This window comes from Paraphaeosphaeria sporulosa, assembly GCF_001642045.1.
Source record: "Paraphaeosphaeria sporulosa strain AP3s5-JAC2a unplaced genomic scaffold CC84scaffold_1, whole genome shotgun sequence".
Classification (NCBI taxonomy): domain Eukaryota; kingdom Fungi; phylum Ascomycota; class Dothideomycetes; order Pleosporales; family Didymosphaeriaceae; genus Paraphaeosphaeria; species Paraphaeosphaeria sporulosa.
In genome coordinates this window covers 5,027,730-5,053,452 of record NW_017253360.1, presented here as the reverse complement: position 1 = coordinate 5,053,452, position 25,723 = coordinate 5,027,730, and the positions used below count along the sequence as shown (strand labels likewise).

The 25,723-nt window shown below is 54.6% G+C and overlaps 11 protein-coding genes across 11 annotated transcripts; 5 read left to right on the top strand and 6 right to left on the bottom strand.

Moving 5' to 3' along the window:
- Positions 1-1,007: 1,007 nt before the first annotated feature.
- CC84DRAFT_1160294 (uncharacterized protein) lies at positions 1,008-2,316 on the bottom strand. The gene is made up of 2 exons (XM_018177465.1): positions 2,124-2,316; positions 1,008-2,056 (listed from the first exon to the last, which is right to left on the bottom strand). Exon 2 carries the CDS (start codon positions 1,885-1,887, stop codon positions 1,336-1,338), a length of 552 nt encoding a protein of 183 aa, XP_018043419.1. The 5' UTR covers positions 1,888-2,056; positions 2,124-2,316; the 3' UTR covers positions 1,008-1,335.
- CC84DRAFT_1077212 (uncharacterized protein) lies at positions 2,120-4,221 on the bottom strand (the record flags this gene model as incomplete). The annotated part of the gene is made up of 5 exons (XM_018173742.1): positions 2,120-2,434; positions 2,481-2,972; positions 3,024-3,543; positions 3,589-3,865; positions 3,921-4,221. 5 exons carry the CDS (start codon positions 4,219-4,221, stop codon positions 2,120-2,122), a joined length of 1,905 nt encoding a protein of 634 aa, XP_018043418.1.
- Positions 4,222-5,265: 1,044 nt separating this feature from the next.
- On the bottom strand, positions 5,266-6,708 carry CC84DRAFT_1255182 (ribosomal protein L2). Its single transcript, XM_018184513.1, has 3 exons — positions 5,718-6,708; positions 5,591-5,664; positions 5,266-5,540 (listed from the first exon to the last, which is right to left on the bottom strand). Exons 1-3 carry the CDS (start codon positions 6,667-6,669, stop codon positions 5,445-5,447), a joined length of 1,122 nt encoding a protein of 373 aa, XP_018043417.1. The 5' UTR covers positions 6,670-6,708; the 3' UTR covers positions 5,266-5,444.
- A 604-nt stretch (positions 6,709-7,312) lies between these two features.
- Positions 7,313-9,339, top strand: CC84DRAFT_178849 (A/B/D/E cyclin). Its single transcript, XM_018185468.1, has 4 exons — positions 7,313-7,319; positions 7,468-7,580; positions 7,676-9,038; positions 9,087-9,339. Exons 2-4 carry the CDS (start codon positions 7,569-7,571, stop codon positions 9,167-9,169), a joined length of 1,458 nt encoding a protein of 485 aa, XP_018043416.1. The 5' UTR covers positions 7,313-7,319; positions 7,468-7,568; the 3' UTR covers positions 9,170-9,339.
- An 831-nt stretch (positions 9,340-10,170) lies between these two features.
- On the top strand, positions 10,171-11,171 carry CC84DRAFT_178746 (HIT-like protein). Its single transcript, XM_018185466.1, has 3 exons — positions 10,171-10,594; positions 10,655-10,732; positions 10,853-11,171. Exons 1-3 carry the CDS (start codon positions 10,294-10,296, stop codon positions 11,062-11,064), a joined length of 591 nt encoding a protein of 196 aa, XP_018043415.1. The 5' UTR covers positions 10,171-10,293; the 3' UTR covers positions 11,065-11,171.
- Positions 11,122-12,396, bottom strand: CC84DRAFT_1160291 (uncharacterized protein). The gene is made up of 2 exons (XM_018177464.1): positions 12,364-12,396; positions 11,122-12,308 (listed from the first exon to the last, which is right to left on the bottom strand). The coding sequence occupies exon 2, from the start codon at positions 12,305-12,307 to the stop codon at positions 11,279-11,281; it is 1,029 nt and encodes a 342-aa protein (XP_018043414.1). The 5' UTR covers position 12,308; positions 12,364-12,396; the 3' UTR covers positions 11,122-11,278.
- Positions 12,397-12,501: 105 nt separating this feature from the next.
- CC84DRAFT_1136322 (prolyl-tRNA synthetase) lies at positions 12,502-14,502 on the top strand (the record flags this gene model as incomplete). The annotated part of the gene is made up of 5 exons (XM_018176093.1): positions 12,502-12,678; positions 12,737-12,809; positions 12,858-12,901; positions 12,961-13,853; positions 13,905-14,502. The coding sequence occupies exons 1-5, from the start codon at positions 12,601-12,603 to the stop codon at positions 14,500-14,502; spliced, it is 1,686 nt and encodes a 561-aa protein (XP_018043413.1). The 5' UTR covers positions 12,502-12,600.
- Positions 14,503-15,165: 663 nt separating this feature from the next.
- On the bottom strand, positions 15,166-17,434 carry CC84DRAFT_1227927 (uncharacterized protein; the record flags this gene model as incomplete). The annotated part of the gene is made up of 5 exons (XM_018183625.1): positions 15,166-15,763; positions 15,913-16,215; positions 16,262-16,751; positions 16,811-16,931; positions 17,001-17,434. Coding segments are annotated over 5 exons (1,946 nt in total), but the record flags the coding sequence as incomplete, so codon positions are not given.
- A 1,348-nt stretch (positions 17,435-18,782) lies between these two features.
- On the top strand, positions 18,783-19,840 carry CC84DRAFT_1255176 (uncharacterized protein). Its single transcript, XM_018184512.1, has 2 exons — positions 18,783-18,993; positions 19,042-19,840. Exons 1-2 carry the CDS (start codon positions 18,935-18,937, stop codon positions 19,607-19,609), a joined length of 627 nt encoding a protein of 208 aa, XP_018043411.1. The 5' UTR covers positions 18,783-18,934; the 3' UTR covers positions 19,610-19,840.
- A 66-nt stretch (positions 19,841-19,906) lies between these two features.
- CC84DRAFT_178691 (uncharacterized protein) lies at positions 19,907-21,613 on the bottom strand. Its single transcript, XM_018185465.1, has 4 exons — positions 21,427-21,613; positions 21,096-21,325; positions 20,682-20,967; positions 19,907-20,626 (listed from the first exon to the last, which is right to left on the bottom strand). The coding sequence occupies exons 2-4, from the start codon at positions 21,314-21,316 to the stop codon at positions 20,204-20,206; spliced, it is 930 nt and encodes a 309-aa protein (XP_018043410.1). The 5' UTR covers positions 21,317-21,325; positions 21,427-21,613; the 3' UTR covers positions 19,907-20,203.
- Positions 21,554-25,719, top strand: CC84DRAFT_1160286 (TBC-domain-containing protein). Its single transcript, XM_018177463.1, has one exon. It carries the CDS (start codon positions 21,811-21,813, stop codon positions 25,303-25,305), a length of 3,495 nt encoding a protein of 1,164 aa, XP_018043409.1. The 5' UTR covers positions 21,554-21,810; the 3' UTR covers positions 25,306-25,719.
- The last annotated feature ends 4 nt before the right edge of the window (positions 25,720-25,723 follow it).

Below are 25,723 nucleotides of genomic sequence, written 5' to 3'. Positions count from 1 at the left end.
AGGTTAGCCCGCCCCGGCTTTGACGACATGCTTGCCCGTGGCCGTAATCAGCGCTGGCCGCATGATTTGTTGTGGTTGCGGAGGATTGCCTCTTGGAGCCATGATGTGAGGACGTCTTTCACATGTCACGCACGGGCCACCGTCTCACATGCCTGCATCATCCACAACACGAAAGCTACCAACGCCTGGCGGTTCTGTCACTCCGTACTAGAGATTATCGTAATTTCATCAATAGAAGAAGACTTGATGAAGTGGAGCTGAAAGAGCCGCCTCGTTCACTTCCTATGAACAGTTACAACCACACTTAGCGCCAAATGCTATGTCTAGATACTCCTACCCGAGGCAGTTGTTTCTACAAAGGAGATTTTATCTGCATGATTTTCATCAAGAAATTTTCGAGAAATGGTTTGACTTGCCCCGGATTTCTACCTTCTCGATCATCTCTTAGGGTCAGCTGCTCCAATGCTCACTTCTCGATAAAGGCTGTACCTATGGTAACATGATAGAGGCGTTGGTCCTGGGCACCTTGTGCACCGAATGTCGATCCATGTTTCAGACGGAAGTCTGAATGCTATCAGACGTTGTATCGCCTATAATGTGGCGACACAGTATCCAAACTCTCGACCGAACGCCATAGTCAGCGACTAGCTATGTAGCCTCATGGGTCGCCTGTTTTCCCCATGACCATGTCAAAATAGCAGCTGAGAAGTAGCGACACCATGAACTCCAGGTCAATGTACCGAACAAAGAAGGCACGAGCTCAGCATGGCTCTTGCCTAAATGCAAACGTAAGCTCGGTCTAAGTCGTCGTGCCTCACATAAATTCCTGAGTGGGGTCTAAACTCTCGGATGGTTGAGCCAACCCTTGACATCTGTATGCTTGGCGCGTCTCGACCAAACAAGGCACCAAAGCAAATCACCTCTTATACCAAGTGCGAAGACGGGCCGCGCCAGCATGGAGAAATTCTCCTACGATATACGACCCCGAGGCTAATATCAACCTCTTCCAACTAACATTGACATTGTCACCAGTAAAGCAAGACATCAGCATCCATAGTATACTACAAGTGGAGTGTATGTACGCGCCATATTACGCCCTCGATCAAATTGATGCAACAACTCAGCCAGTTTGAGTTACATTGCCAATCCAGGAGCTAGCACTCCCTGTGCATCCCAAATGCAGGGCTCTCGCGTAGCAAAGCGACAGTGGGTATTTCCTGTTCCATGTTCTCCGATCTATCCCATAAACTCTTCTTCCAGACCCATAAAAGAGCCGCGGTAACTCATCCGCCTGTGCATCCAAGTGCCGTGAGGTGCCTCAGCATAATTGAGGCACTACTCCTTCTGAGCGCCAAAATCGGTATGCGGGGGTCCTACAGAATCCCAGCCCATGTTCATATGTTGCAACAAATCGTTCCAGGCGCCTTCGGACATGGGAGTCATGCCTGTGCCTGTCGCGCCCCCGCTCAAATGTCCCATATCCCAGTCGTTGCCCAGAATACCCATGTTGAAATCAACGTCTCCGCCTACGGAAGGTATCCCGCCAGTTGTAGTGCCATAAGCGAAGTTCGCGTTCATCATGTCGTTGCTCGTGGAATAGAAGATATTGTTCAGTGTAGAGGTGGCTTGGTTTGGTTGATTAGGTATTCGGTTCGTCATTCGTGGTGAAGGGCGGTAGGGGATTTGATCGGTGTTTTGCACAGGGGAATATGACGAATGGGAGCCGCCACCGCCGCCGCCAGAATGTGAGAGAGACTGTGACCGAGGGTTTGAAGTTGTTGTTGCAGGGCTGGCCTGCTCGGCGTTGCTATCGGGCGTGATTTCCATGTCGGAGTTGTCGAGTGTGACTGTGTTGTCCATTGGAAGACCGTAACTGTCTCTCGACATTGGCACGAATCGCGTGTTTTGCGAATCTGCGGCAATGGATGACACGCTAGAGAGATGGAAAGGCTGTCCCGCAACACCTGGGTTCAGATCTGGTCTAGGAGGACCTCCGTTTCCATATTGGTTGATGCTATGGCTGGGATTCTGCGTATCACGAATTTCGAATAGAGGACTACAGCCGACCGGGTCAGAATTCACTGGAATCACGCCGTCCTGGAAAGTGTTAGGGTTTGACTTACTCTATGTGATGCTCCTGGAAAGGGTACGTCTTTTCTATGTTGGGAGGCTGCATGGTTTCACTTACTGTGCCACCTGTCTGTGGTGGTCGATATGGCTTCTGCCCCAGACCAAGAACACCGGCACTCTCAAGGTCAAGGTCAAGTTGAACAAGAAACGATTCCGTGAGGGGGTTCTTTCGTCGAAGCGCTTGCATAGCTGTGAGGAGGAATTGCAGAGAAGCATGCATCTGCTGGTCTTTGGGGCGGGTCTTAAGATACTGTACGAACACTCGAGCCGCAACATACACACAAAATGATATGAAAGGGTTCATCTACTTCATATTAGCATTTGCCTAGCAGAAATCGTGTTTCACATACGGCGGCCAAATCCAAGTGGCTAATCATTCGCATGATGGAAGCAATTTCAGCGGCAGCAGTGACACATCGAATCTTGCTTTCATTGCTGACATTGGTCGGTAGACGATACTTATCCGCCTTGAATATCGCGGCTTGGTGGAGGCAAATTGTCGATGTGTGAATGCACATGTGCATAAAGACCGTGTTCGGATCCGCTGATCCGCTAGGTAATCGTAAGTGGTCGGGAAGGCCGAGCGAGGTCTGGAGCAGCATCCCTTCAATGGACCTGTGTCGTGTCCAAAATCCACCGTTCAGGTCGTCATCATTGTCATCAGGCCCAGGCCGATGTAGGTGGAGCAAGTTCTGACCGAAGAGGGCTGCCGTCAGTACTACACCGCCGAATGACTGTAAATTGCTAGCTCCATTGGCTGCTAATGCTTGCTCCAGAGAGCCAGTGGCCATCGGTTTGCTCTTTTCAAAAGCATCGTCGCTGGCAGGCAAATTGGTGAGAATCTGTCTCCGGGTCAGTGACCGACGCAATGTGTGTGTGTAAAGGCAACTTACGTCGCGTTGATCAAAGGTCATCGGCCAACCAGTTCCTATGCTAGCATAGCGATCAATATTAAACGCCATCCAGAATGTTCGTCTCCTTTCCTCTCGCTCTGTCCAATCCTTCGGAGGTGGGAGGCATTGCTTCACGTCCAGTCCGACGCCATCCAGACGATGTAGCTGCATCATTTGTGCCAAGCGCGTCGCTCGACCCGACGACATCCAAGCTCGTGGAAAATACATCTGTTTGAATTCGTATGTCGATATCAAGGCCCATGCCTGACAATGTGCCAGCGTTATGGTCCCCTCGCCATGGCCTTTCATCTCGTCTGATTGAGCGTACTTCCTTGCCCGCTGGTAGAAGTGCTCCTGCAGTGCATCGTATTTGTCGGCCACAGAAGCCGCGTGCGTCCACATAGCGTATCGTAAGCAGACTGGCGGTCGCATGTGAGGCGCCAGGTTCATAGCAGCCATAAAGCGCGGTCTGTGAATGATGGGCAACGATGGTTGAATCTTCGTAAAGTATATTTGGTAGCTAAGATTGTCAGTCCCGGGCCTTCTGGAATTGCTTCCAACTTACAGCTCATCTTGTACATCTTGAGGTGGAAGCGGCTCATCCAAGCCCAAGCCAATCATTTCCCACTGAAACTCGCCCTCTGGCGACGTTGCGTTGTTCGAAAAGGCATCGGGCCCAGGCGATATGCTGAGCCTTGCATCTGAGGCTCCTAAGAATTCGTTCGAGTTGGGCAGCGGCTGCTGTACCGTACTCGCGACATATGCGGTAGTCGCGTCCGGGCGCGCGGGTTCTCTGGTCTGTTCGGTGGATTCCTGACTCTTGAGAAGAGTTTCGACCTGCTCTAGATGCCAGCCTGTCAGCCATGTCGCGGAGAGTATCACCGTTTCTACACGTACGTAGGCGGGCCTCCAAGAGCTTCACGTATCCCCGCTTCGGCCCACTCTTCTTGCGCACCTCATCATATGTGCAGGCGTGCGACAGACGTTTGCAGGTTCCGCATGTCGGTCTGGTCCCGTCGCATCGTAGCTTCCTTTTGCGACATAGCACGCAGGCTATGCGCTTCTGTTTGCTTGCCGCATCGTCCTTGCGGCCCCCCGGCGCATCTGTGGTCGCGTTGTTCTCGTTCGAATCTGGTCCCTGCTGCGACAGGTCGTTGAAAAAGCTCTCGTCCGGCGATTCTGAGTCCGCTGAGGGCATGATCGAACGTTTGGCGGCGCCCGTTTTCTTGTGTGTATCGCAGCTCCTTTGGAAGATGCAGGTGGCCCGCGTCAGCAGCGGTTGGGGGCGGGGAGGTTTGGTCTCCGCGGGCTGCGGCGAATGGGAGGCGATGGGCGTTGCTGAGCAGTCTGTACTGGGCAGGCTTTCTGGTTTGAAAGACAGTCGCGGACGGTTAGCTAAGATCTAAGCGTCGGGGTGGAATGTCACCCGATGTGCGAGTTTAGGCATGGCTTGAACCGCAGATGATGCGGTGAGTTGGTACAGCACAAAGGGGGCGTAGCATCGAAGTAGGAACATCAAGGTTAGCACGGAAAATACGAGGACGCGTGCTGACGTCTTGGACATATGTAGGGCTTGAGAGCTGAGAAAACGCCCTGCATACCCAGGCATCGTAGTATACGCGCATTTCCCATCGTTGGCTGCCTAGGACGAATAATCTCGGACGCGCCGATCCTGGGCCACATGCTAGTAGGCGCGCCCGTCGCACAGCAGCTCGGGTACTACTCCAACTTTTGAAAGTAGCAAGCATCTTTGCGCACTTCGGTCGCCCACACCTCTGCGAGAGTCTAGAGTTTGAGGTTCAAGACTGCCCTTGTTCATGGGTGGTTGCGGGGCGGGCCCGTGTTGGCTTTAAACATGTCCGCTAAATTCAGGACCTAGAATCCCTGTCCTACTCAGCCTACGCCGCAGTCTGGGGTTAGCTACGAAGCTGGTGGAGGTAAGCCTACGAACCGTATGTACAATCGTCCCTGCTCAACGCCTAGGGGTGGGTAATTCTTAGTAAGGCCTAACAGGGGGAAGATTGAGCTATCACCCTTCATTGAGCTGTGTGGACTATCACTTTCACTAAGCTATATGATATCACCTTCAGTAGGCTATATGATATCATCTTCACTAGGCTATGTGCTGTCACCTTCACTAAGCTATATGCTATCACATTCACTGAGTTATATAGGCTATCACTCTTTACTGAGCTATGTGACTCACTACTCTTCGCTGAGATATGCGATTTATCACCCTGAGCTGAGCTGTGGAGTATCAACTAACGCATCTCTGTCCTTTTGACATGGCAAGATGATGGGACAAAGATGATGGGACAAAGATGATGTACGGTGGAGAATCCTATAGCTAAGCTCGTGGCCGCATGAATTGTTATGGTACAGATGGACAACAGGTGATATGATACAGGAGACAACCCTTCTCTACCTAGGTCTACGCTTGCCTTGGTTTCGTGGCCGGTCTTGAACAAGGAACGTGTGCTTATTTCTCTTGTGCCTCGTCTTGAAACCACCTTTTGCCTGTGTACGAGTGAGTGACGAACATTTGTCGCAACATAGCGTAGACTTACCGGTGTGCCCCACGGACTGACGGGATGGACGTTACCCTTCGATTTACCACGACCACCACCGTGAGGATGATCAGCTGCAGATTATTAGCGACGTGAGACTTCACGGTGTCTCACTCCCTTCACTCACCGGCGTTCATAGCCAAACCACGAACTTCTGGTCTCCTTCCTAGCCATCGTGATCGACCAGCTTTACCCAAAGACCTGAAGTGGTTCTGTGGGTTGCTCGCTACTCCGATAGTGCAGCAGGCGTCCGGGCTGATTTTTCGCAGCTCGCCACTCTGCAAGCGAACGGTGACGCTCTTGATTTCCACGCCCTTTGACTTCTCCACCTCTTCTTTGGTAACGACAATTGCATATGTTCCAGCACTCCGACAGAAGACACCGCCACCCTGGGACTTGGAGCCTACGTTGAAGACTTGGGAACCCAGCGGAACCATGTGGATTGGCAGGCAGTTGCCTCGGGCTGCCGTCTTCGCTGCAAGCATACCAGGATCGATGACGCCACCCATATCAGCGATCAGATCTTTCGGAATGCCGCTTCTGTAGCTCTCGACCTCATCACCTTCTCGCATTCCATCTGCTGCAACAATGTATGTCTTCTCGCCAGTCGCTACACGGGTGACGAGGGCAAGATGGGCGCTGCGGTTCGGGTCGTATTCAATCCGATCTACGATGTGCTTGCCGGGGAGGTACCGCTTGTAGTCCACAATCCGGATACGCCTCTTGTGACCACCACCTCGATGTCTCACGGTGACACGGCCAGTGTTGTTCCTTCCTCCCAAGTGCTGGCCCTTCCGAGCAATCGTGAGCTGGATGTGCGGCCGCCCCTTCCACAGATGATCGTTGACGGGTCGCTTCAGGTGTCGCAGACCGGGCGTGCGTGGCTTGTAGGTTCGCAGGGGGATGAATTTGTCCCGCCGCGGCTCTCTGGACTGGACGACGCCGCCGTCGGCCTGGACAGTGGGCTCAAAGGCGGGCGACGGTGCGTGTTCGACGGCAGTGGCATAACTGCGCGCAGGCTGGAGTAGCGCCCGGCCAATGCGCGAGGCCTGCAGGCTGCATATCCGGGGCTGCAGCATGGTTCGAAGATGGCCTCGATGGCCTCGGGACAGGACGGACGGCGCAATGGGGTCGCGGTACGGTGGTATGTGGTTGATAGGTGAAGCTCCCGAAATTCTCAGGCATGTCCCGGAATGGCTAGTCTCGAGGCACCCCTGCCAGTCGCACGGCGCGACGACCGGGCAACAACGACCGAGCGCTACGTGCCTGCCTGGCGCCTTTACCTCTTGCGCGCTCTCCACTGCTATAAACCAACTCTGCGAACCCCAAGAGAGCTGCAGCGCGCCATTGCCTCCCAGGATCTCCAGCAGCAAGCCCTCTCGGTGCCTGCGCGTCGGACGTGGCCGTTTTCTGTGGTGAGTGACGATACGCGTTCTTCATTGGCTCCACACCCCAGCCTCGTTCACGTCGGGTTCTTCGCGCGTTGTTGGCGCATAGCCGCTTACCTAACCCTCAAGCCTGCACACCAAAACAAACCGCCCTCGACATCTACCCTCATCAACACACCTCAGGTGCAGCACTTCTCCGCCCTCCGCCCGACAACACAGCACCATTGGAGCTGGACTTCGACTTGTCCCTTCGACGTCGCCGGCGCCATATTCTCACGCGGCATTCTCCCATCCCACACGTCATTTCACCATCGCTGTCGCATCCCATTAAAGCGTGTCTGGTACGTCCATATCCGCGAACCCAACACCAGACTCCGTCGACCACGTCAATGCGTGCCTACTCGCGTCCCGGACGTTCTCCCTATGCCAACTTGCGCCCGTTCTCTGGCTGTTACGCGTTCTTCCTGGGCTGCTGCTGACACTTTGCAGTGCATCATAACAAGACCTGTATACACTCCACGCCCTAGTACATAGATACAATATCCCGGCCTCTACTCTAGCCTTGCTCAGTATATCTAATATTGCTCGCCATGCCTCCAGCAGTACGTATGCTCGCGTCTGTTCAACCCACGTCGTCGCGGCGCGGTGCGTCGGGCCGTTGATCTTTGCAATATGGGTTACTAATGCTGCAACGTAGGCTCGTAACCTCCGGCAGCGTGCCGTCACCAACGAGAACGATGAGAACGTAGGCACACAGCGGTTGACGCGTGCAAAGTCAGCCGCCATGGACTCAGTTGGTGACGTGCCCAAAAAGACGCAGGCTTTGACCACCAAGAAGTCCCAATCTGCACTCGCACCCGCCGGTCAGGCTCGGAAGCGTGTAGCACTGGGTGACCGGACCAACTCGATCAAGACCGAGGGCGTCGGCGCTGGCGCAAAGGACGCGAAGGATAACAAGAAGCCCTCTGTGGCCAAGAGCGCACTGGCACAAGCAGCACACCCGACCAAGGTCACCAAGAGCTCTCAGACCAAGCAAGCGCGTTCCGTACTCGCTCCTAAAGAGAAGAACGTCAACTCCTCCGGCTCAAAGCGCCCAGCACCTGGCTCTGGCATTGCTGGCCCGACCAAGAAGCGCCAGCACATCGCGCCCGACTCTGTGAAGGAAGACCCTGAAGAAGAGGAGAACATTGAGCCTCCCACGAATGTCAAGACTGAGGAAAGCAAGGCCGCCCCAAAGACAAAGGAAGTTCCCGTTGCTGTCCCGGAGCCCGTCGTTGAGCCGGAAGAAAAGATTCCAGATCTCGATATTGAGGATGTCGATGACCCGCTCATGGTCTCGGAGTACGTCGGTGAGATCTTCGAGTACCTGAAGGAGCTTGAGATCTCCACCATGGCCAACCCCGACTACATGGACAACCAGAACGAGCTCGAGTGGAAGATGCGCGGTATTCTCGTCGACTGGTTGCTTGAAGTCCATACCCGCTTCCGTCTCCTGCCAGAGACGCTCTTCCTCGCCGTCAACATCATCGACCGCTTCTTGTCTACCAAGATTGTTCAGCTGGACCGTCTCCAGCTCGTTGGAGTCACCGCCATGTTCATCGCGTCCAAGTACGAGGAGGTCCTGTCGCCACATGTGCAGAACTTCCGACATGTTGCAGACGATGGCTTTACGGAGGAGGAGATCCTGAGTGCGGAGCGCTTCGTCCTTTCAGCCCTCGACTACGACCTGAGCTATCCCAACCCGATGAACTTCCTCCGTCGGATATCAAAGGCAGACAACTACGACATCCAGACCCGTACTCTTGGCAAGTACTTGCTCGAGATTGGATGCTTGGACCACCGTTTCATTGCCCACCCCCCTAGCCAGGTCGCCGCCGCCGCCATGTACCTCTCGCGACTCGTACTTGACCGCGGCCCATGGGATGCGACTCTATCGTATTACGCTGGCTACACCGAGGAGGAGATCCAGCCCGTCCTCGAGCTCATGATCGACTACCTGTCCGGTCCCGTTCTCCACGAGGCCTTCTTTAAGAAGTACGCTAGCAAGAAGTTCATGAAGGGTAAGTCAAGCGATGTTTTGATGCATGTATTCATACTGACAATAATAGCCTCTATTGTACTGCGCTCATGGTGTAAGAAGTATGTTGCCCAGTACGGCAACGCCCTGCAAGACAGCTCCTCGAAGGCATGAGCCACCGCTGAGCTCGTGTGGGCATGCTAGTCGTCCCGCATGATCCAGCATGTTGCAGCACCCGGTATACCTTCGCACCTCTTCGGCCCTAGGAAGCTTCACTACAACCAACCGGCATTGTGCTGTGGTTGCACCGCTCCCTACCATGCTTGCATTTTGGCCATCTCTTACGGATCGGCGTTAATAAAAGGGACGCAATTGGTTAGCTTCAAGGGTTTGAATGTCGCTTTTGTTTTGATGCCAAATTTTTACTGTGGAGTTCGATGGCGTCTTCATGTCTGTTTCTTTCTCATGATGGCGCATACGGGTTTTCTCAGTCTCATCGCAGCATCTCCTAACTTCATTCCTGAGAGAGGCTGGCTCCGAGACGCATTCGTAGGGGGATTTGGTAGCATGGGCATGGGAGGGTAGGGAGGGTTACACATTGCTTTGGCTGGATGTGTGTATGAGTAGGCAATGCGAGCCTCGTCTGTCTGTGAGCCAGCCGTGCTTCGAGAGCGTTTGATGTTGTTTCCTGTTCTATATCACCTGAGCGTTGCATTGTACGTATGACGGCTTCTTGGTAAACAACACGAACACGCTTCAAAAATTCGAATGCTCTCCGATGCAGTGTCACACAGGCTGCAGCTAATACCCGATGCACAAGTTGCATCCTAGCTAGACGATCGATGAAGGCAGCTGCGTGCGTCCCACGCGTTCTCCTCGCGCGTGCTGCCTTGATTGCAGCCGCGCTTGGGGCAGCCAGCATACGGTGCTCGATGCGTCTCGGTCGCGATGACGATGACGCGATGCATCAACACGCCATGCCACGGCACGTACACGGTCGCGGTCTCGACGTGAGCGTGGACGTGGACCTCGGCAGCGCCCGCGCGGCTAGCCTAGTCGGTGCTGCATTCACAACCGTCGATCGATCGAGCACTTCGGTTCGTCTGCCCGTCCACCAGGTGCGCGTGCAGGCTTGCTTGTCGGAAAACAAAACGCTGTTCGGACTTGTTTGTACGTTCTGTCAAGGGCTGTGCTACGGCTACACGTTCCCAACTACTACACATCGATCGTCTATCATTACATCGTCTCTCGACGAGCTCGACATGCACAGCTAGCCCCGGACGCTGCCACGCACCACCATGAACGAGCTGGACCTGCACTACCCAGCAGACACCTGCCCCTTCTGCACCATCGCCGCCGCGTATCCCCCCTCCTCTTCACCCCTCTGGTCTTCAAAACAGGAGGACTTACTATCCTGCGTGCCGTCTGGAGATGTGGACCCAGAGAGGACTACCCCAGGGAGCTTCGTGGTCCTCGCGAGCAAGGATGTCGTAGCGTTTCTGGACATCTTGCCGATGGTTGGGGGACATTTGCTTGTTGCGACGAGGGGGCATCGGGTCAAGGTTGGGGATATGGGGGGAACGGAAGGGAGGGAGATTGGTGAGTAGACCACGAGGGCGGGTCATGTGATTTGAAGGACGGAGCTGATGGGCGTGACAGGGTTCTGGCTTCCCGTGCTGTCGCGGGTTGTGAGCCGGGTGGCGGGCGTGACGGATTGGAACATTGTGCAGAACAACGGTGGGTTTTTGACATTCCCTTTTCCAGGCGCTCTTGTGAGCTTGTTGGGCACTTGGGCGTTCCACTTTGATCTCCCACAGTTGTCAGATTAAGGGTAAGGATTGTATTGACTATGGACAGGCGCGAGAGCAGCACAGGTGGTACCGCATGTGCACTTCCACATTATTCCGAGGCCAGAGTCAAGACCGGAGATCAAGAGCAAAAGTTGGACTATGTTTGGGCGGGGGCAGAGAGACGAGCTGGACGACGAAGAAGGCGTGCGCATGGCGGGCGAGATGAGGAGGGTGCTGAGAGAGGAGATTGCGAAGATGAACGAGCGGCCGAAGTTATAGACATGGACGGATGTCGTGTGGAATACGTCTCTCGTTGATGCCTCGATATGGGTCCCCGGCTTGGGAGCTCGGGCGCATCTTCTGCTTCAACAAACCGCGATGTATTATACATACAACAAAGACTCGTGTCTCTATCCGTACTACTACGACACATGTACAATATCTATACATAATCCGTTCCCAATGCTTATACAAGATTTTCGAACCAGAACCGCTACTCGGCCGGCTTGTCGCCCTTCTCTTTCTCCTCCATGTCCATTCTCCTGCCCTCGACGGTCAGGTAGAGACTCCTGCTGGCGCCTTCCAGAGCACCTGTGAGCTGGCCACCAACACCTTGCAGCATGTGGACAAGCTGTGCCCTCAGTCCGTCGATACCGCCGTCAATGCCGCCGACCCACTTCGTGCCTTCTGTGTCGAACACCTTGCCCTCTACTCGGGCACCCAGGAGCATGAGCTTCTGCAGTCCGGACTGCACTTCGGGCTCAAAGTATGAGGGGTTTGCTTTGCGCTTGGGCGCAGGGAAATCGGGCGGCGAGGGCGCAACGATGGAGAGCACAGTTTTGAGGTACTGTGGCGATACATCTGGGAAGGTGAGGATAGCCAGGGGCCCTGAGAGAAGCGGCTCAAGCTCGCTCTTGAGCTTGCGGTTCGAGGCCACTTCCCACGCTCTCCTGCTCAGACCGTGCTTGAAGGCCTCGTCTTCTGGCGAGTTCGTCGTCTGCGGGATCTGCGCGCTCGTCGCTGACCGTGGGTCCGTGGGTTGCTGCACATGGTCCATCGTGTTCTCCTCCGGCTTGAAGAACTCCACCACGCGCAGTGCACTGGCGAAGATGCTCGTGGTTATGACCTGGAACTTGATCTGGTCTCCGATCAAGCCTTCGTGGCCGTTCTTCGCTCTCTCAGCGTCCACTTTCCGCAGCGCGATTGCAAGCTCCCTCCGTATGCTCATCCATTCTACCGCTTTGACGTTGTTGTGTTGGAACAGCAGGATCAAGGGCGACGACTTGAGGACGGACTGGTATGTTCGGTGCAACTGCGTCTTGCGGACTTCCGGCGGCTTGTGCGAGGGCGGTTGCGTAGGCGGGTATCTGAGTATCGGGGCAGCAGCCTGCGTTGGGTCAATTGCCGGCGCTGGGGTAGTTGCTGTTGTGAGCGAGGCATAGGATGCACAGAGGGGGTTGTTGAGCGGTGCGGCGTTGCGGAGACGCAGAGCGCATGGTCGGAGCCGTATTCGGGGCGGCATCCTGGTGGTCTATCAGCTCTGGATACAGACTGCTGGTCTTGGAGGCGGAGCCCTACGTGATGTGTGGTCGACGCGCAATGGAGATGGAGATGCTGGTCTGGAAATCTTTCGGCCGTCACTCGAGAAACTTGGCGCTCGGGCCACCCGCGGCCTTCATCTCGCGAGCAACTGCGATTCATCAATTCCAACAGAAGTGCATTCTTTCTTCTTCTTTCTTTTTTCTGTACAGTAATATATGCTCCGCATAATACCGTTTTGCACAGTCGATTGAACTCCACAAAAACTGCGCGCCAATGAGAGCGCATATCTGGAGGAACGCGCATCGAGCGAGTCTAGCAACAAGACCAAACTACAATGCTCGATTCTTGACAGTGAGATATCTCTCTGATAATCTGTGTGGTAGCGCATCTTGCTTACTTCTTTGCCTAGACAGATTCCAGAGGTCGATTGTCTAAATTCTGGGCACCAACAGGAGGCATATCTCCTCAAGATGGAGAGCAAGGTCGGCACATCATCATATCCATTGAATATTTCACTCACATCGGCACAGATGATTCCCACGCACTTCTTCTCAAGGGTGGATTTCTCCGACAGGTATGCCTTTCCGGCCAGCTACGACTGGCCATTGGTTACCACAAACTCATCACGTGCAGGCTCACTCCGGAGTTTTCCATCTACTACCTCTAGGTCTCCGCGTACAGAATAAGCTCGAAAGTCTAATAGACAAGCACATGTCCTCAATCGGTGCCTCCAAAGTCTCATTGTCGCACATAAGTACAGAAGAGCTCTGGAAACAAACAGGCCGATACTCCAGCAACTCAGAGCTCCTCCGCATCAATGACCGCAGAGAATCTGGATTCCTCCTTGCACCCACGCATGAAGAGGAAATCACAGCTCTCGTAGCGAACATGGTACACTCGTACAAAGACCTCCCCCTGCGTCTCTACCAGACCGGACGGAAATACAGAGACGAGAAGAGACCGCGACAAGGCCTCCTCCGGGCAAAAGAATTCATGATGAAGGACCTCTACACGTTCGACTCATCGCACGAGACCGCACTCAAAACATACGACGAAGTCCGCCAGGCCTATACCAACCTCTTCAACGAACTCAAGCTGCCCTATCTAGTAGCCGACGCAGATTCCGGCAACATGGGCGGCAAGCTCAGCCACGAGTACCACTTCGTCTCTCCGAAAGGCGAAGACAACGTCTGGTCCTGCAGCTCCTGCAATTACGTCGCGAACGAAGAGCTCGTGGAGAAGCCCACACCGCAAACCGACCTCGATGCGATCGCCGCACCAGCAGAACCTTCGCCACCGCTCGTCTTCACGGGTATCTCCATGGACCGGAAGACAGCGGTCCGTATCGTCATTGCTCGACCGTCTGACATGCCCACCGAAGCCCAACCACCCTGGGATACCATATCCTCCGTCGTCAATCTGCACGCCGTGAAGCGCGTCTATCCCGACCTCGACACCGGCATCGAACCCGCCACCCTCGCGAAGCTCCTCCCCGCCACCGAAACCCAGCAAACACTGTACTCCCCGTCCCTCGCGTACCTCCAGAAAACCACATCTCTCCCCGACGCCGACGCCAGGACCACACCCACGACAAACGAAGCCCCAGCCTCAGCCGAAGCAGACATCTCCCTGACCCGCCCCGGCGACCCCTGCCCCCGCTGCCCGACCGGGCACCTCGCCGTGCAAAAAGCCATAGAAGTAGCCCACACCTTCCACCTGGGGACACGCTACTCGGCCCCGCTCTCCGCGCTCGTCGCCGTGCCCCATGCCACGCAGAAAGAAGCGATCCACATGGGCTGCCACGGCATCGGCGTCTCGCGGCTGCTCGGCGCCATTGCGTCGCAGCTCGCCGACTCGGCGGGCCTGAACTGGCCGCGTGCCGTCGCGCCGTTCGAAGTCGTCGTTGTTACGGCGCCCAAGGTTGACGATGCGGATGCCGTGTGCGTATATGATGCGCTGGAGGGGATTGACGCGGTTATCGATGATCGGGCGGGCAAGAGTCTCGGGTGGAAGCTGAGAGATGCGGATCTGATTGGGTATCCGGTTGTTGTGGTGTTAGGGAAGTCGTGGAAGTCGGGGCAGGTGGAGGTGCAATGCCGGAGGCTGGGGGTCAAGAAGGTTGTTGAGCGAGGTAGGTTGAAGGGGGAGGTCGAGCGGTTTCTGGGGCAGCTCTAGGCGTTCCGAGACTGCGTGTGGGTTGCTCTAAGTTGTAAGATTTTGGTCAAGTCGGACTGCTATGTTTGACTTGGCTACTGTTCTATTACATGTACTTCTATCTGTTGTCAATATGCTACGCATGTTCAAGCAGGGGAAGCCTAATCTTACCTTTGTCTATTGACTACCTTGTACAGTACCTGTAAAATTTGTCATCCCACTTATGGAGTCAAAGTCACATTAAATAGATGCATAGAACTACATGCTAGGACATTTTCTCTTGCAAATTTGCCATTACACCTTTTCCGTCTTGGTATGGCATTAATGAGATAAGAACTGGTAGTTCCTACGAGCGAATTAGTAATTTACAGTAGAGGAAAAACATGTACAACTTTTCATTGCATGAACTTCGAATTTCAGTCCTCGGAAGTCCAAACTACCAGGCCCTAGGTAGTAATATCTCCTACCGGCTCCCATGTCGTCTCTCCATCCATCAAATTACTGATCTCTATAAGAATCCTCGGCAGATAGTTCTGACGAGGATGGCTTCAACAAGTTGTCGCCAGCTGCCGGGTTGCAGAGCCAGTGAATTTCGTATGAGAACCAGAGGCAGGGTTTTTGGTGGTGCCTAAAACACTTTGTATGCGAGAGGAGAAGCCCCTGAGGTTTCTTGCCACGTTCACTTCAGATCAAGCTCTCCTGGGAAAGCGTAGAGACACGGGGCGAGGGAGCGATTGCCGGGTAGTCCGGTACCTTCACCCGGCCGGACTGGTGAATCACCTGCGAGAGCTCCATGAGCTTCGTCGTCAGGAGTCGAACACCGTCGCCGGGAAGCGGTTTGCCAGTGTGATCGGCCTTCGACGGTTGTTCGGGTGCGTTCGGTTCACAGAAGAGTCCATCGTCAGGGAGAAATGTGCCTAGAGTGTTTGCCCATACACCACGTTCACCTTGTCGCAATTGCTCTGTGGTAGCGAGGAGAGATCGCCAGTCGCCGTGGTAGACGTTGAGGCCCCAGCAAGGCACTTTCGCGCCCGGGTACCACATTGAAGTGAGGTTGACTTTATATCCCGTCTTCTTGATGTCGAAAGTATATAATTTGTCCAGGCGGCCGGTTAGGAGTCTCAGCGAGGGGCCAGCAGTGAAGTCTACGAAGGGCTGCTTCCATCCGGTGTCGTCCTTTGGCTTGATCTGAGTCCCATCGGCAAAGCGGCGAATGGCGGTCGGGACCAGTGCCATCTTGCACGGGATCATAGACGTGAGACTGAATTGCCAACCTTTGCTCCTACAACAATCGTTAGCGCATGCTCCCTTGCGCGGTAAAACTGCGTAGGAAGAGCCTTCGGAACATTTATCTAGAGCACTTTTGCTTGACTGTCTTGCCAAATAGGTACGATTTCACATTCCGTGCCCAACACAGTCTCAGTGACTTACTCTCCGAGCTCCACGAGTTTTATGTCCATGTTCTCTTTTGGCGCAGTGCGTCCTGTCTCAAGGCGATAATATTTCGTGTGCTCTGTACGCTTCTCATAAAAACCGTCCTCGTCGACCATCCAGAGAATTTGAACGACGTAGGGTGATGAGGTAAACTGAGAAGCATTAGGGTCCTGAAAGACCCAGGTGCCGCGAAGTATTGGAAACCAATTCTCCGCACCATCGGCATCGGAAAGTGCAAGCAGATGGTTGGCAGAAATAAGGCGCGCAAGGAGCTCTTCGCCATCTTTGTCCTCGTAGAGCCTACGCACATCTTAATTGAGTTGAGGAAGAGATCAGAGGCACATACCAATGCTTGACTACGAAGTCCAAATTTTTCTTGGTTGTGACACCAGTCAAGAACTTCTCCAGGTCAGGTTTCGTACCGGTGTCTGATACTGGCTGTTTCATGGCAAGGCAACCGAGGCGAATCGAGAGGTCATATGTGCCCATTTCGTATCGGGCAACGTCAAGAGCTCGCTGAATCTCCTTCTGTATTTCGTTGTGCTGCGCAGGCTGAAGGTCCTGCCAGTAATCGCCAGGTTCGCTGCTCGTCATAGCACAACGTAAGAGGCGAGGTACGATGGGATGTGTTGTATGATTTGGCCACCATGTCTCAGCTTTCTCGTATAGCACACCTTCTCCTGAGTCTTCTCGCGTGTCCAGAATCAAGTATTTCGGGAACACCATTTTTTTATTGATTGTGAGCTTGACCTTCTCGATGAGGACCTTGATATGCTGTTCGGCTGATCGAGCATTCTTGATGTCGGCTCCATGTATTTCGAGCTGATTCAATCCCACTGCCCATTGTCAATACCAGCCGCGCCTGTACTCAGGCGGCGAAGGGACTAATACGTACCACCCTTAATGAATACTTCGTCGTCCATCCTAATCGGATCTAGCTTTCCGAGGCCAGCACCGAAGGCGTCTTTCATCGTAAATTCTGAACCGCGGAGATCCTGGGGCCAATCGACGGTGACCTGCAAACAGGTCAGTATTCATAAGATCACCCAAACGACACTCTTTACCAAGCTCTTATAGGTCATGACCTCATCCTCTCCCATGTCTCTCAAGAACTTCTTTCTCCTCTCGTTTTGCTCCCGCCGCATATGTTCGTGATACCAATCTTTTGGGATGTGCGCCGGGAGCTTGACCCATTTAGTAGTCTCTGAGGTCTTTGTGACAGAATAGCGAATCCATTCCTCAATCTTCTGGGTAGCCTTGTCTAGTTTCTCGGTCGTGCCGAACAGTTCGAACTTGACAATGACTCCCGCTGATCGACCGGAGCCGTCTTCGGACAAGAGTTGGGGCAGAACTTCGCATCCTGTCTCGTTCTTCCAGGTGGTGATGATTCTCATACGCTCTGAGCTCTTCGTTTCGCGCCGGTATTCCGCGGGCACAAGAATGACACGATTAGGCGCACGCCTGTTATCACTGTTGTTTCCATTCGACTGACCGCGGCCGCGATAGGCTCCCCTCATACCGCCATGTGCGCGCATGTTGCTTAGATGCTTGATTGTCCTGCGGGGTGTCAATTATAACCAGAAGATTGCCAGCCATGCATTCACAACTAAGGACCTTTGACTTTGACAGGTTTGCTTGTACAAAGTATCGAAATCGGGACCAGAGCTTTGAGCTGTTCAATGTTGAAGTTGACGCAAATAGGAAGGTGCGACGGTGCTCTAGAAAAGATTCCACCTTTCATTGACGGTTACTGTAGGCTCAACCTAAAGAATTGTCGGCGTAGCGTTATAAGGGCATCTGCTCATTTAAGCGGCCTGACGTGGCTGAACGTGCGAACGACGAACGGCAAAAGGCCCACTTGCACGGCGTGTAACAACACCTCCGCGGTAATACGAAAACTGGTACGTAAGCTTAACGTTGCAAAGCTCATGGCAATGACAGTTACGATACCGGCTGCTGTGTGTTGTAATCTTGTGCGCCCGTAGGCTACAAAGACAGCATTAACGAAGGTTATGAAGCCGCGTGGCAATCGCTCTGAGAGTGCACGAGGAAGTAAAAGTGTAGTCGTGGTGTTCTGGTATGTTGTCACAGAGACCGAGAGTCCTTCTGGCGGAAATCACGAGTGAAGCAGCGCGACTACCTCCAGCGCCGCCGTTGTCACCAGACACAGAAGGAGCGTCCATACGAACACGCATCGTAGTCTGGAACTGCAGATTATTATCGCTTGTTGAAGCACTGCACATGCAATGACACTGTAATCCAAATGCTTTTTTAATGCGCTTTTGTGACCACATGGTGCTGGATTATAAGAGCCAAGCGAGAAGAACTTGTCCAACCTGTGGGCAGTATCAAGACCACCTATTGGCCACTGTTCCTGCCTTATAATCCATTTGAAATATCTCTTATCTGCGGTTTTCCTACAATAGCGAATCAGTTGCAACCAACATGGTCGTCTGGAGACGAGAACTGAAACGCTGTGTAGAAATGGTGGGAAAGAGCAAGCAATGGTGGAAGTCAAATGCCCAAAAATTATATGTGGAAGCTGAAAATTTGAATGAAAAGTTCCAGGCAATTGAAATGGTGAGTTCAGTCACGCTCAATCTTCCTACTGCTGTCCACATGCAGGCTCCAAAGCTCCGCTGACTGTGCAGGAGCCTTAGGTGGCATCGTGATTGCCAGGAATGGATGGAGAACGATGTCCTCGCTGCTGGCCATCAATCCCAGATTGAGAAAGAAGCTCTGTTGGCTAAAACTGTCATGGTGAGCATAGGTCGTCAAACGCGTCGAGATGAGCCTCAAGGGGCTGAGTCAGCTGAATGCGCGGAGGTGCACGAGCCATGCGGCCGATTTTCTGAGAACCATCATCGCGTCAACGTTCAAGTATCTCACGCCCCACGGACCCTTCATTGGCGTGCAGACATCCCGACCAGTCAATTGAGCGTCGCATACGTTCACCCCCGGACCTAGACAGCAATCTCCTCCGTCGAATCCCTGGGCGCATAGCCCGCCCTCGCCCAAGATGTCGCTCGCTCCCGTTTCCAAGAAGATTGTCGCCTTCGGCAGCAACCAGGTCTTCATGTACGTCTCTACCACTCGTTTCTATCGCAATTGCTCATCCAAACTCAGGCCCAAGTTCACCGTCGCCCTGATCCGCACACCCAACCTCTCCCCTTACCAAGCCAAGTTCCGCGTTCCGCTCAACTTCTCCAAGTACGACCTCCGCGACTACCTTTACCACGCCTACAACGTCAAGGTCCACAGCATCCGCTCCCTCGTCAAGCAGCTGCCCGTGCGCGACACGATCAAGCAGCCCCGCCACTGGTTTCGCCCTGAGAACGAGAAGTACATGACCGTAGAGATGGAGAAGCCGTTTGTGTGGCCAGAGGACCCGGAGAGCTGGCAGCCGTGGGGTCGCAAGGAGCGGGATGCTAGTATCCTGCAGAACCGGGCTGCCCAGGGCCTAAAGTCTCCTCACGATCTTAGAGTCGATGCGAGGAAGTTAAGGCTGCAGGCTCTGGAGCTGCTGAATAAGGGTCCGGAGCAAAGCGTAAAGAAATGGGAGAAGCGAAGAACGCCGCAGATGCTGCATAATGAACTGTTGCCCTCAGAGAACTTCTCCAGCCTGTGGAACAACAAACCCAAACTCAAAGAAGGCGAGGAGAAGTCGGCAACGCTATCCCCGACTCAAAGTTGAGGTGGACCATACGGATTTAAACTCAAGACAGCCGCGTACTGGGACACTGGGACTTGTACATTCGATTGTAATATATTGTTGGAAGTAGACGGCAAGGAGACGTGTGTAGGATTGACTACAATCACACTTGAACATGTGAAGTATTTCAGTAACAGCCATTCCCACGCGTTTGTGAATTTGCAACGAATGCGTGCGGCTGCGAACCCTATGCATCGCGAATGGATGGGCTAGACTGATCCACAGCACTATTCTTTCTTGAATGTATCAAAAAGCCTCACTCCACCCCTCGCGTAGCTTCCTCTCTTCTGCTCTCCGGGCCCCGCCCATCCAAGCTTCTCCAGACCAAGGTGTTGGTCCAAGAGGGAAGACCAATGGACATAGCTGCCCAGATGCTCTGTATATGGATCCCTCTCACCCTAGATCCAGCCTCAGTCCATGCTCCCTGATGAAATAACTCGGCATGGCTCCGCCACACCCGACTTTCATTTTCACGAGGGATCGACCAAACGCAGCTCTGCACTGGCAGTGGCGCAGGCACCTAGTTAGGGAAGCGCCTACCAGTTCGCAACTTGAAACGGAAGCATCGTCAGTCTCTCAACTGATGGCATCGGCCTTTCTCTTTGCATTGCTGGCCGGTGAAGAGGTGCCATCATCGTCTTTAGCGCGCTCTGGCCCTTCAGGGACTCTATTATCGGCATGTAACTTCTCTTTGGTCCCGTCTGATACATCAGACAGTTTGTTCTCGAGACTGGACTTTTCTTTGGGCTTGAGCCACCCGTCTAGCTTATTCTTCTGACGTCCTGCTCTTTCCTTCATGCTCAGCGCTTCAATCTTCTTCTTCGTCGGTGCAGGTTCTTGCGTCTTTGTATATGTGCCACCACACTCAGATTGATGTTTGGCCCACCACGAATCATACTCCCCTGGCGGACGGTTCATGCTGCGTTTGACAAGACCAAAGTAAGGGGGTTGGGCTTTGCACGGTCCAGAGCACTGCCACACGTGCGTTCTGTAGCTGTCCTATTATCTAGCATGAGTTTGTGTTGATGGATATGTTCCGTCAGATGCTGCTTACCACTTCATCGTGGAAGGAGTGAAAGATGGTGACCTCGTAGCTGCCGTGAGAGTTGATAGCGTCGGCGAGTAGCCGAAAGCCCTCGCCATGGCCGGTCCCATCGTTTCCACGGGTGTGCCGCCACGAGGTCGTAATGAAGAAGTACGCGTGTATGGCCTCGTGCAGCAGCGTGTTGATGGTGTCGGACCGGGGTCGGTACTGCAGCAGGGGCGTGCTCATCTTCAGTCTGATCCTCGTGAATTTCCTTGTTGCTGGATCCCTGGAAAGCTCGCATATGCCTGCGCATCTAATGCGGGTCAGGAAGATGGCCAGGAAACACCAAAAATTGCACGTTATGCATGAAAGAGAAAGTAAGCTGCAGGCACAGCCACGCAGGTACAGCCGCGTAGCCTTGTCTATGTTTTGTTCGCTTACAGAGTCAAACGAGGCGACCACAACACCTCGACCCGGGGAAGTAGAAGCTTCCGGAAATACAACACATTATAGTGGCCAAAGAGTTCATGGATGTCGACAAAGGGCTCTCCATCGCCCAATATCGCGTTGATGGCGTCCAGTGCCTGCTGCTGCTCGGCGGAGAGATTGTCAAGGGTGCCGATGGCCTCGAGGGCGGCGTCCTCGTCTGTAACAACGGGCATGCCGCGAACCTGGTAGTGTCATTCAGGGGTTTCTCGGGGATCGAAGATGGAAAGTTGCGGATCGGGACGAGTGAATGGCGGGCAACGGGAGACAGGGGTGGTAGCCCTACGTAGCGTCAGATTGCAGGAGGCGAGGCGTGGTCGGCGGGCACCTGGGCAGCAATGCGCCCACGTTGTTTCGCAGCCACGGGAGAAGACGACCCCTTGGCTGCCCTTGCTTTGACAAACGTAGTCCCCAGCACTTGCGCGATCTGTTTGCACCCCCCCGTTTCTGCACACTCTGCGCTGCGCTGGATCCTCTTGGAAGCGCAACGAAGCTGATTAGACATTTGGCGATCATTGCTCATGACGCATGTTGCTCCACATGCACAACATTCCACGCCCGCACAATTCGACCGCGCCGCGCAGCCCTAACAACACCACAACCGCCCACGCACGTGTAGGATCTCCCACTCGCCGCCGAATGCGGACGTTCGCCGACGAATTCGACTGAGATGGCGGCGTCCGAAACCCTGGGCGCAGTTGATCTCGTGCGCACCTCCTCGCAGAACTCGCACGTCTCCAACGGCAGGAGGAGCGGCACGGTACGCGTCAGGCCCCTCAAACGCGCCTCGAATACTTCGCTGGGGCGCACCCCGTCGCCTGCCGCCGACGACAAGAGCCTGACGTCGTTCCCCTCGCTGTCGCCCACCCCCGACTCGTCGCCCGTCCAGTCGCGTGTCAATGGCTGGTTCCGCTCTGCCGTGGGCGCGGGCGAGCCTGGCGACAAGCAGCCCGAGAACATTCCCAGAAGCTCTCCAGATACCGTCATAGTCCCCTCCCCGTCGCCGGAGCCAAACAAAACCCCCGCCCCGGCCCCGCCGTCGACGGTCAGGAAGGTCACCAAGTCCACGCAGCAGATTGTGGGCAGCCTGGTGCAGAGAACAGGCTCCGTGCGAGACCGTTCTGCATTGTTCGACGACACACCGCCCGATGCGAGCAAGGTCCCCGGAAATGTTCACTATTCCAGCGACCAGAACATCCAAGACATGATCGGCCAGACGGGCGCGGTCGCCTTGGTGCGCCAGATGGCCGGGGACCTGGCACAGCGCGATGCGCAAATCACCGCTTTGCGAAGAAGAGCAGAGGAGCGCGAGAGGATCCTTCGCAAGATGCTACAAGAGTGCGAGGTTTCGAATATGGACATCGAGAACAGGCTGAGGGAGTTGGAACGAGGCCGCGAACACGCTCAGAACAACGGACTCGCAGGTGCCAGAAAACGAGACAGCGAGAGCAATTTGCCTGGATTACACCCCGACGACCCCATGGACCAGCGCATCGCTCGAGCCATGGAAGACGAGATTGTCGAGCACCCTGATGCTCTGGGCTTCGATTCGGGCAACAACGCTTTGGAGCAGGATAGCGCGTCGATCAGTTCGGTATCAGAGGCACCCAAGGAGCCTCGTGGCAACTGGAGGAGTTTGCTCTTCAGTGGAGCGAGTAGGAAGAGCAGCAGAGCCCCATCAGTGGCGAGCTTGATTGACAGAGATGCAGAGAGCATGTCTGCCCACACGCGATCCCGAGCCTCCAGTGGGGCGAAGACGACTCGCAAACCCATCAGTAACAACCTATTTGTACCACCCGGCTCAGATCAAGGCGCCATACCCACGCTGCGTCGGCTACAGAGTCAGGACCCCATTCAGTCTGACCAGTCTTCTCGGCGGTCGTCAGGTTCGATCATGAACTGGACATTGAAGATGGTCGCGGGAAATAATCAGACACGCGTATCAGACAAAGGAAATGCTGTACGGGGTCGCAAAAGTGCTACATCCGACCCCGCGGACAGAACGCCTTCCATCGACTCTGCCAGGACAACGCAATCAGCCAAGTCCGGCCCGCCAGCTGCTCAGCGTCGTGCAGGTCGTGTCCTCGGTCCCAACGGAACCATCAAAAGCATTACGGGCGACATCCCAAAGAGCGGATCAGTCAATCCCAGCCCTCAGCCTCCGGGTCGTGGTCTCAGCAACCTAGGACCTGTAGAGATGGACAGAATCTTGCCTGAAGATTCGCGGCCCCCAACATTGGTCCAAAATCACAACAGATTCATGACAAACAATGAATATCTTACCGATAGATTCGGATTCATCTACGACCAGCGCAGGAAAAAGAGGCAGAGTGAAGCAGCCGCTGCACTGACCAAGCAAAAGCGCAGCAGCAACGTAGAGTCTCTGGGTCATCATCGATCTGCGCTGCACAACATGGGCTTGGAAGATGATGAGGATGAGACCACTCTTCAGCGGACTCGCACCAATGACTCGCCTTCGCCGTCACGCCCTGCGAGTAGTGGCTCGGAAGACCAACTGAACAGGGTTCCTACCAAGACCTGGGCCGACTATCTCAAGCTCGCTACCCATCCCACGGAGCTTCTATCACATACCCCTGCAACAGGTCCCATTACAAGAGTCGAAGCGGCCGAAGCCGAAGTATTGGCTCCAAAGCTTAGTCAGGTCGTAGTTGCCAAGCGAGGGTCTATGCCTTCTGCCAGTGCGAACCCGGAACCATCACCTTCACGGATCGTTTCTGCTAGAGGAGAATTCTCCATCTCTGCGCCTTCTGGCCCAACGTCTCCCGTCAGTCCTCTTCCACCGCAAATCGACCCTGTCAAGGCGCTCCTTGAGCAGCTCACTGAGCTCCATGATAATTTACAGAAAGAGAAGACAATCAAATGGAACGAGTTCCTGCGCAAGGTCCGCGCTGAGCGGAAACGACAAGGCGAAGCAGTGGGTGTCGAGGGTAGAGGCAAAGGGCTTGATATGCCGGAATCTCAGCTGGCCGATGGTGAGATCGTTGGTGTGGCTGGTCTCGGTAACAAGGGCAAGGTTGGGCGCGCAAAGTGGCAGGAGTTCCGTCGACTCGTGCTCGGAGGCATTCCTGTCACGTATCGAGCGAAGATCTGGGCTGAGTGCAGCGGGGCTTCTGCCTTGCGCATTCCCGGCTACTACGAGGATCTCATTAACAACGGGGAGGACAACCCGAGCATTGTTACGCAGATTCAGATGGACATTACGCGGACGCTCACAGACAACATTTTCTTCCGTAAGGGCCCTGGAGTGCATAAGCTGAACGAAGTGCTTCTCGCCTACTCGCGCCGCAATCCTGAAGTTGGCTACTGCCAAGGCATGAACCTCATCACCGCCTGCCTCCTGCTGATCATGCCCACCGCCGAAGACGCATTCTGGGTCCTCGCCACGATGATTGAGAATATCCTCCCGCAAAACTACTACGACCAGCACCTCCTCACCTCCCGAGCCGACCAGTCCGTGCTCCGCGAGTACGTCGTCGAACTGCTCCCCAAACTCTCCAACCATCTTGAGCTCCTCGAAATCGAGCTCGAAGCCCTCACCTTCCAATGGTTTCTCTCCGTCTTCACCGACTGCCTCTCCGCCGAGGCCCTCTATCGTGTGTGGGACGTCGTTCTCTGCATGCAGGATGGCTCAACCTTCCTCTTCCAAGTCGCCCTTGCCCTGCTCAAGCTTAACGAAAAGCAGCTCCTCCAGTGCGATACACCGGCCGCGATATATCACTACATCAACCACCAGATGACCAACCACGCCATATCCATCGACGGCCTCATCCAGGCGAGCGACGCGCTCAACAAGGAGGTCAAGCGCAAGGATGTCGAGGAGCGCCGCGCGCGCGCCGTCGCGCACGAGATAGAGCTCATGCGGCAGCGCGAGGAAGCGCGGACAGAGCGGGCCCGCAGACGCGCGTCCAAGATCTCGGAGGAGGCGGCGCCCGGGCTGGACGCGGCGCTCGCGCAGAGGGAGCCGTCCCTCTCGGCGAGTCTGGATGCCGAGCTCTCACTGCAGACGAGCCCGATGCGCACGCCGCTATCGAGCGCGACTCGTCGGAGCGAGGAGGAGGACGCCGAGCTGCTGAATCAGAGCTTGGACAGTTTGGCTGCGAGGACGCCGATGCCGATTGAGGAAGAGAGTTTGTGGCGCGCTTGAGGGGGGCGGATCGTACGGACGTATTAACACACAGGACCGGCCAGCTTTGGGTACGGTGGTGTCTTGTGTACTGTGGTGTTCTATACCTGTTCCCCCTTTTCTAACTTGATTTCTTTCCCCTCAGTCTCATTTCAGCAACATACACACTCGTTTTTTTTTTCTCGCATAGTGGATGGATGGTGGGAGGACGCTTTTCCCTGTGATACCCCATGACATACCCCAGCTCAGGTCGCTCGTTTGACAAGTTCCATACTTTTCTTGTTCGCATTTCTGCATTGGCGGCGCAAGGCACGGAAACATAGCATAGCATACATATACCCCCAGAATGCGCGGCGGTTGGCGTCTCTTCGAGTTGGTGCGGGCTTCGGCCTGGTTCTTGTAGTGAAGTTGTATTTGAATTTAGACATTAAGTACCAGT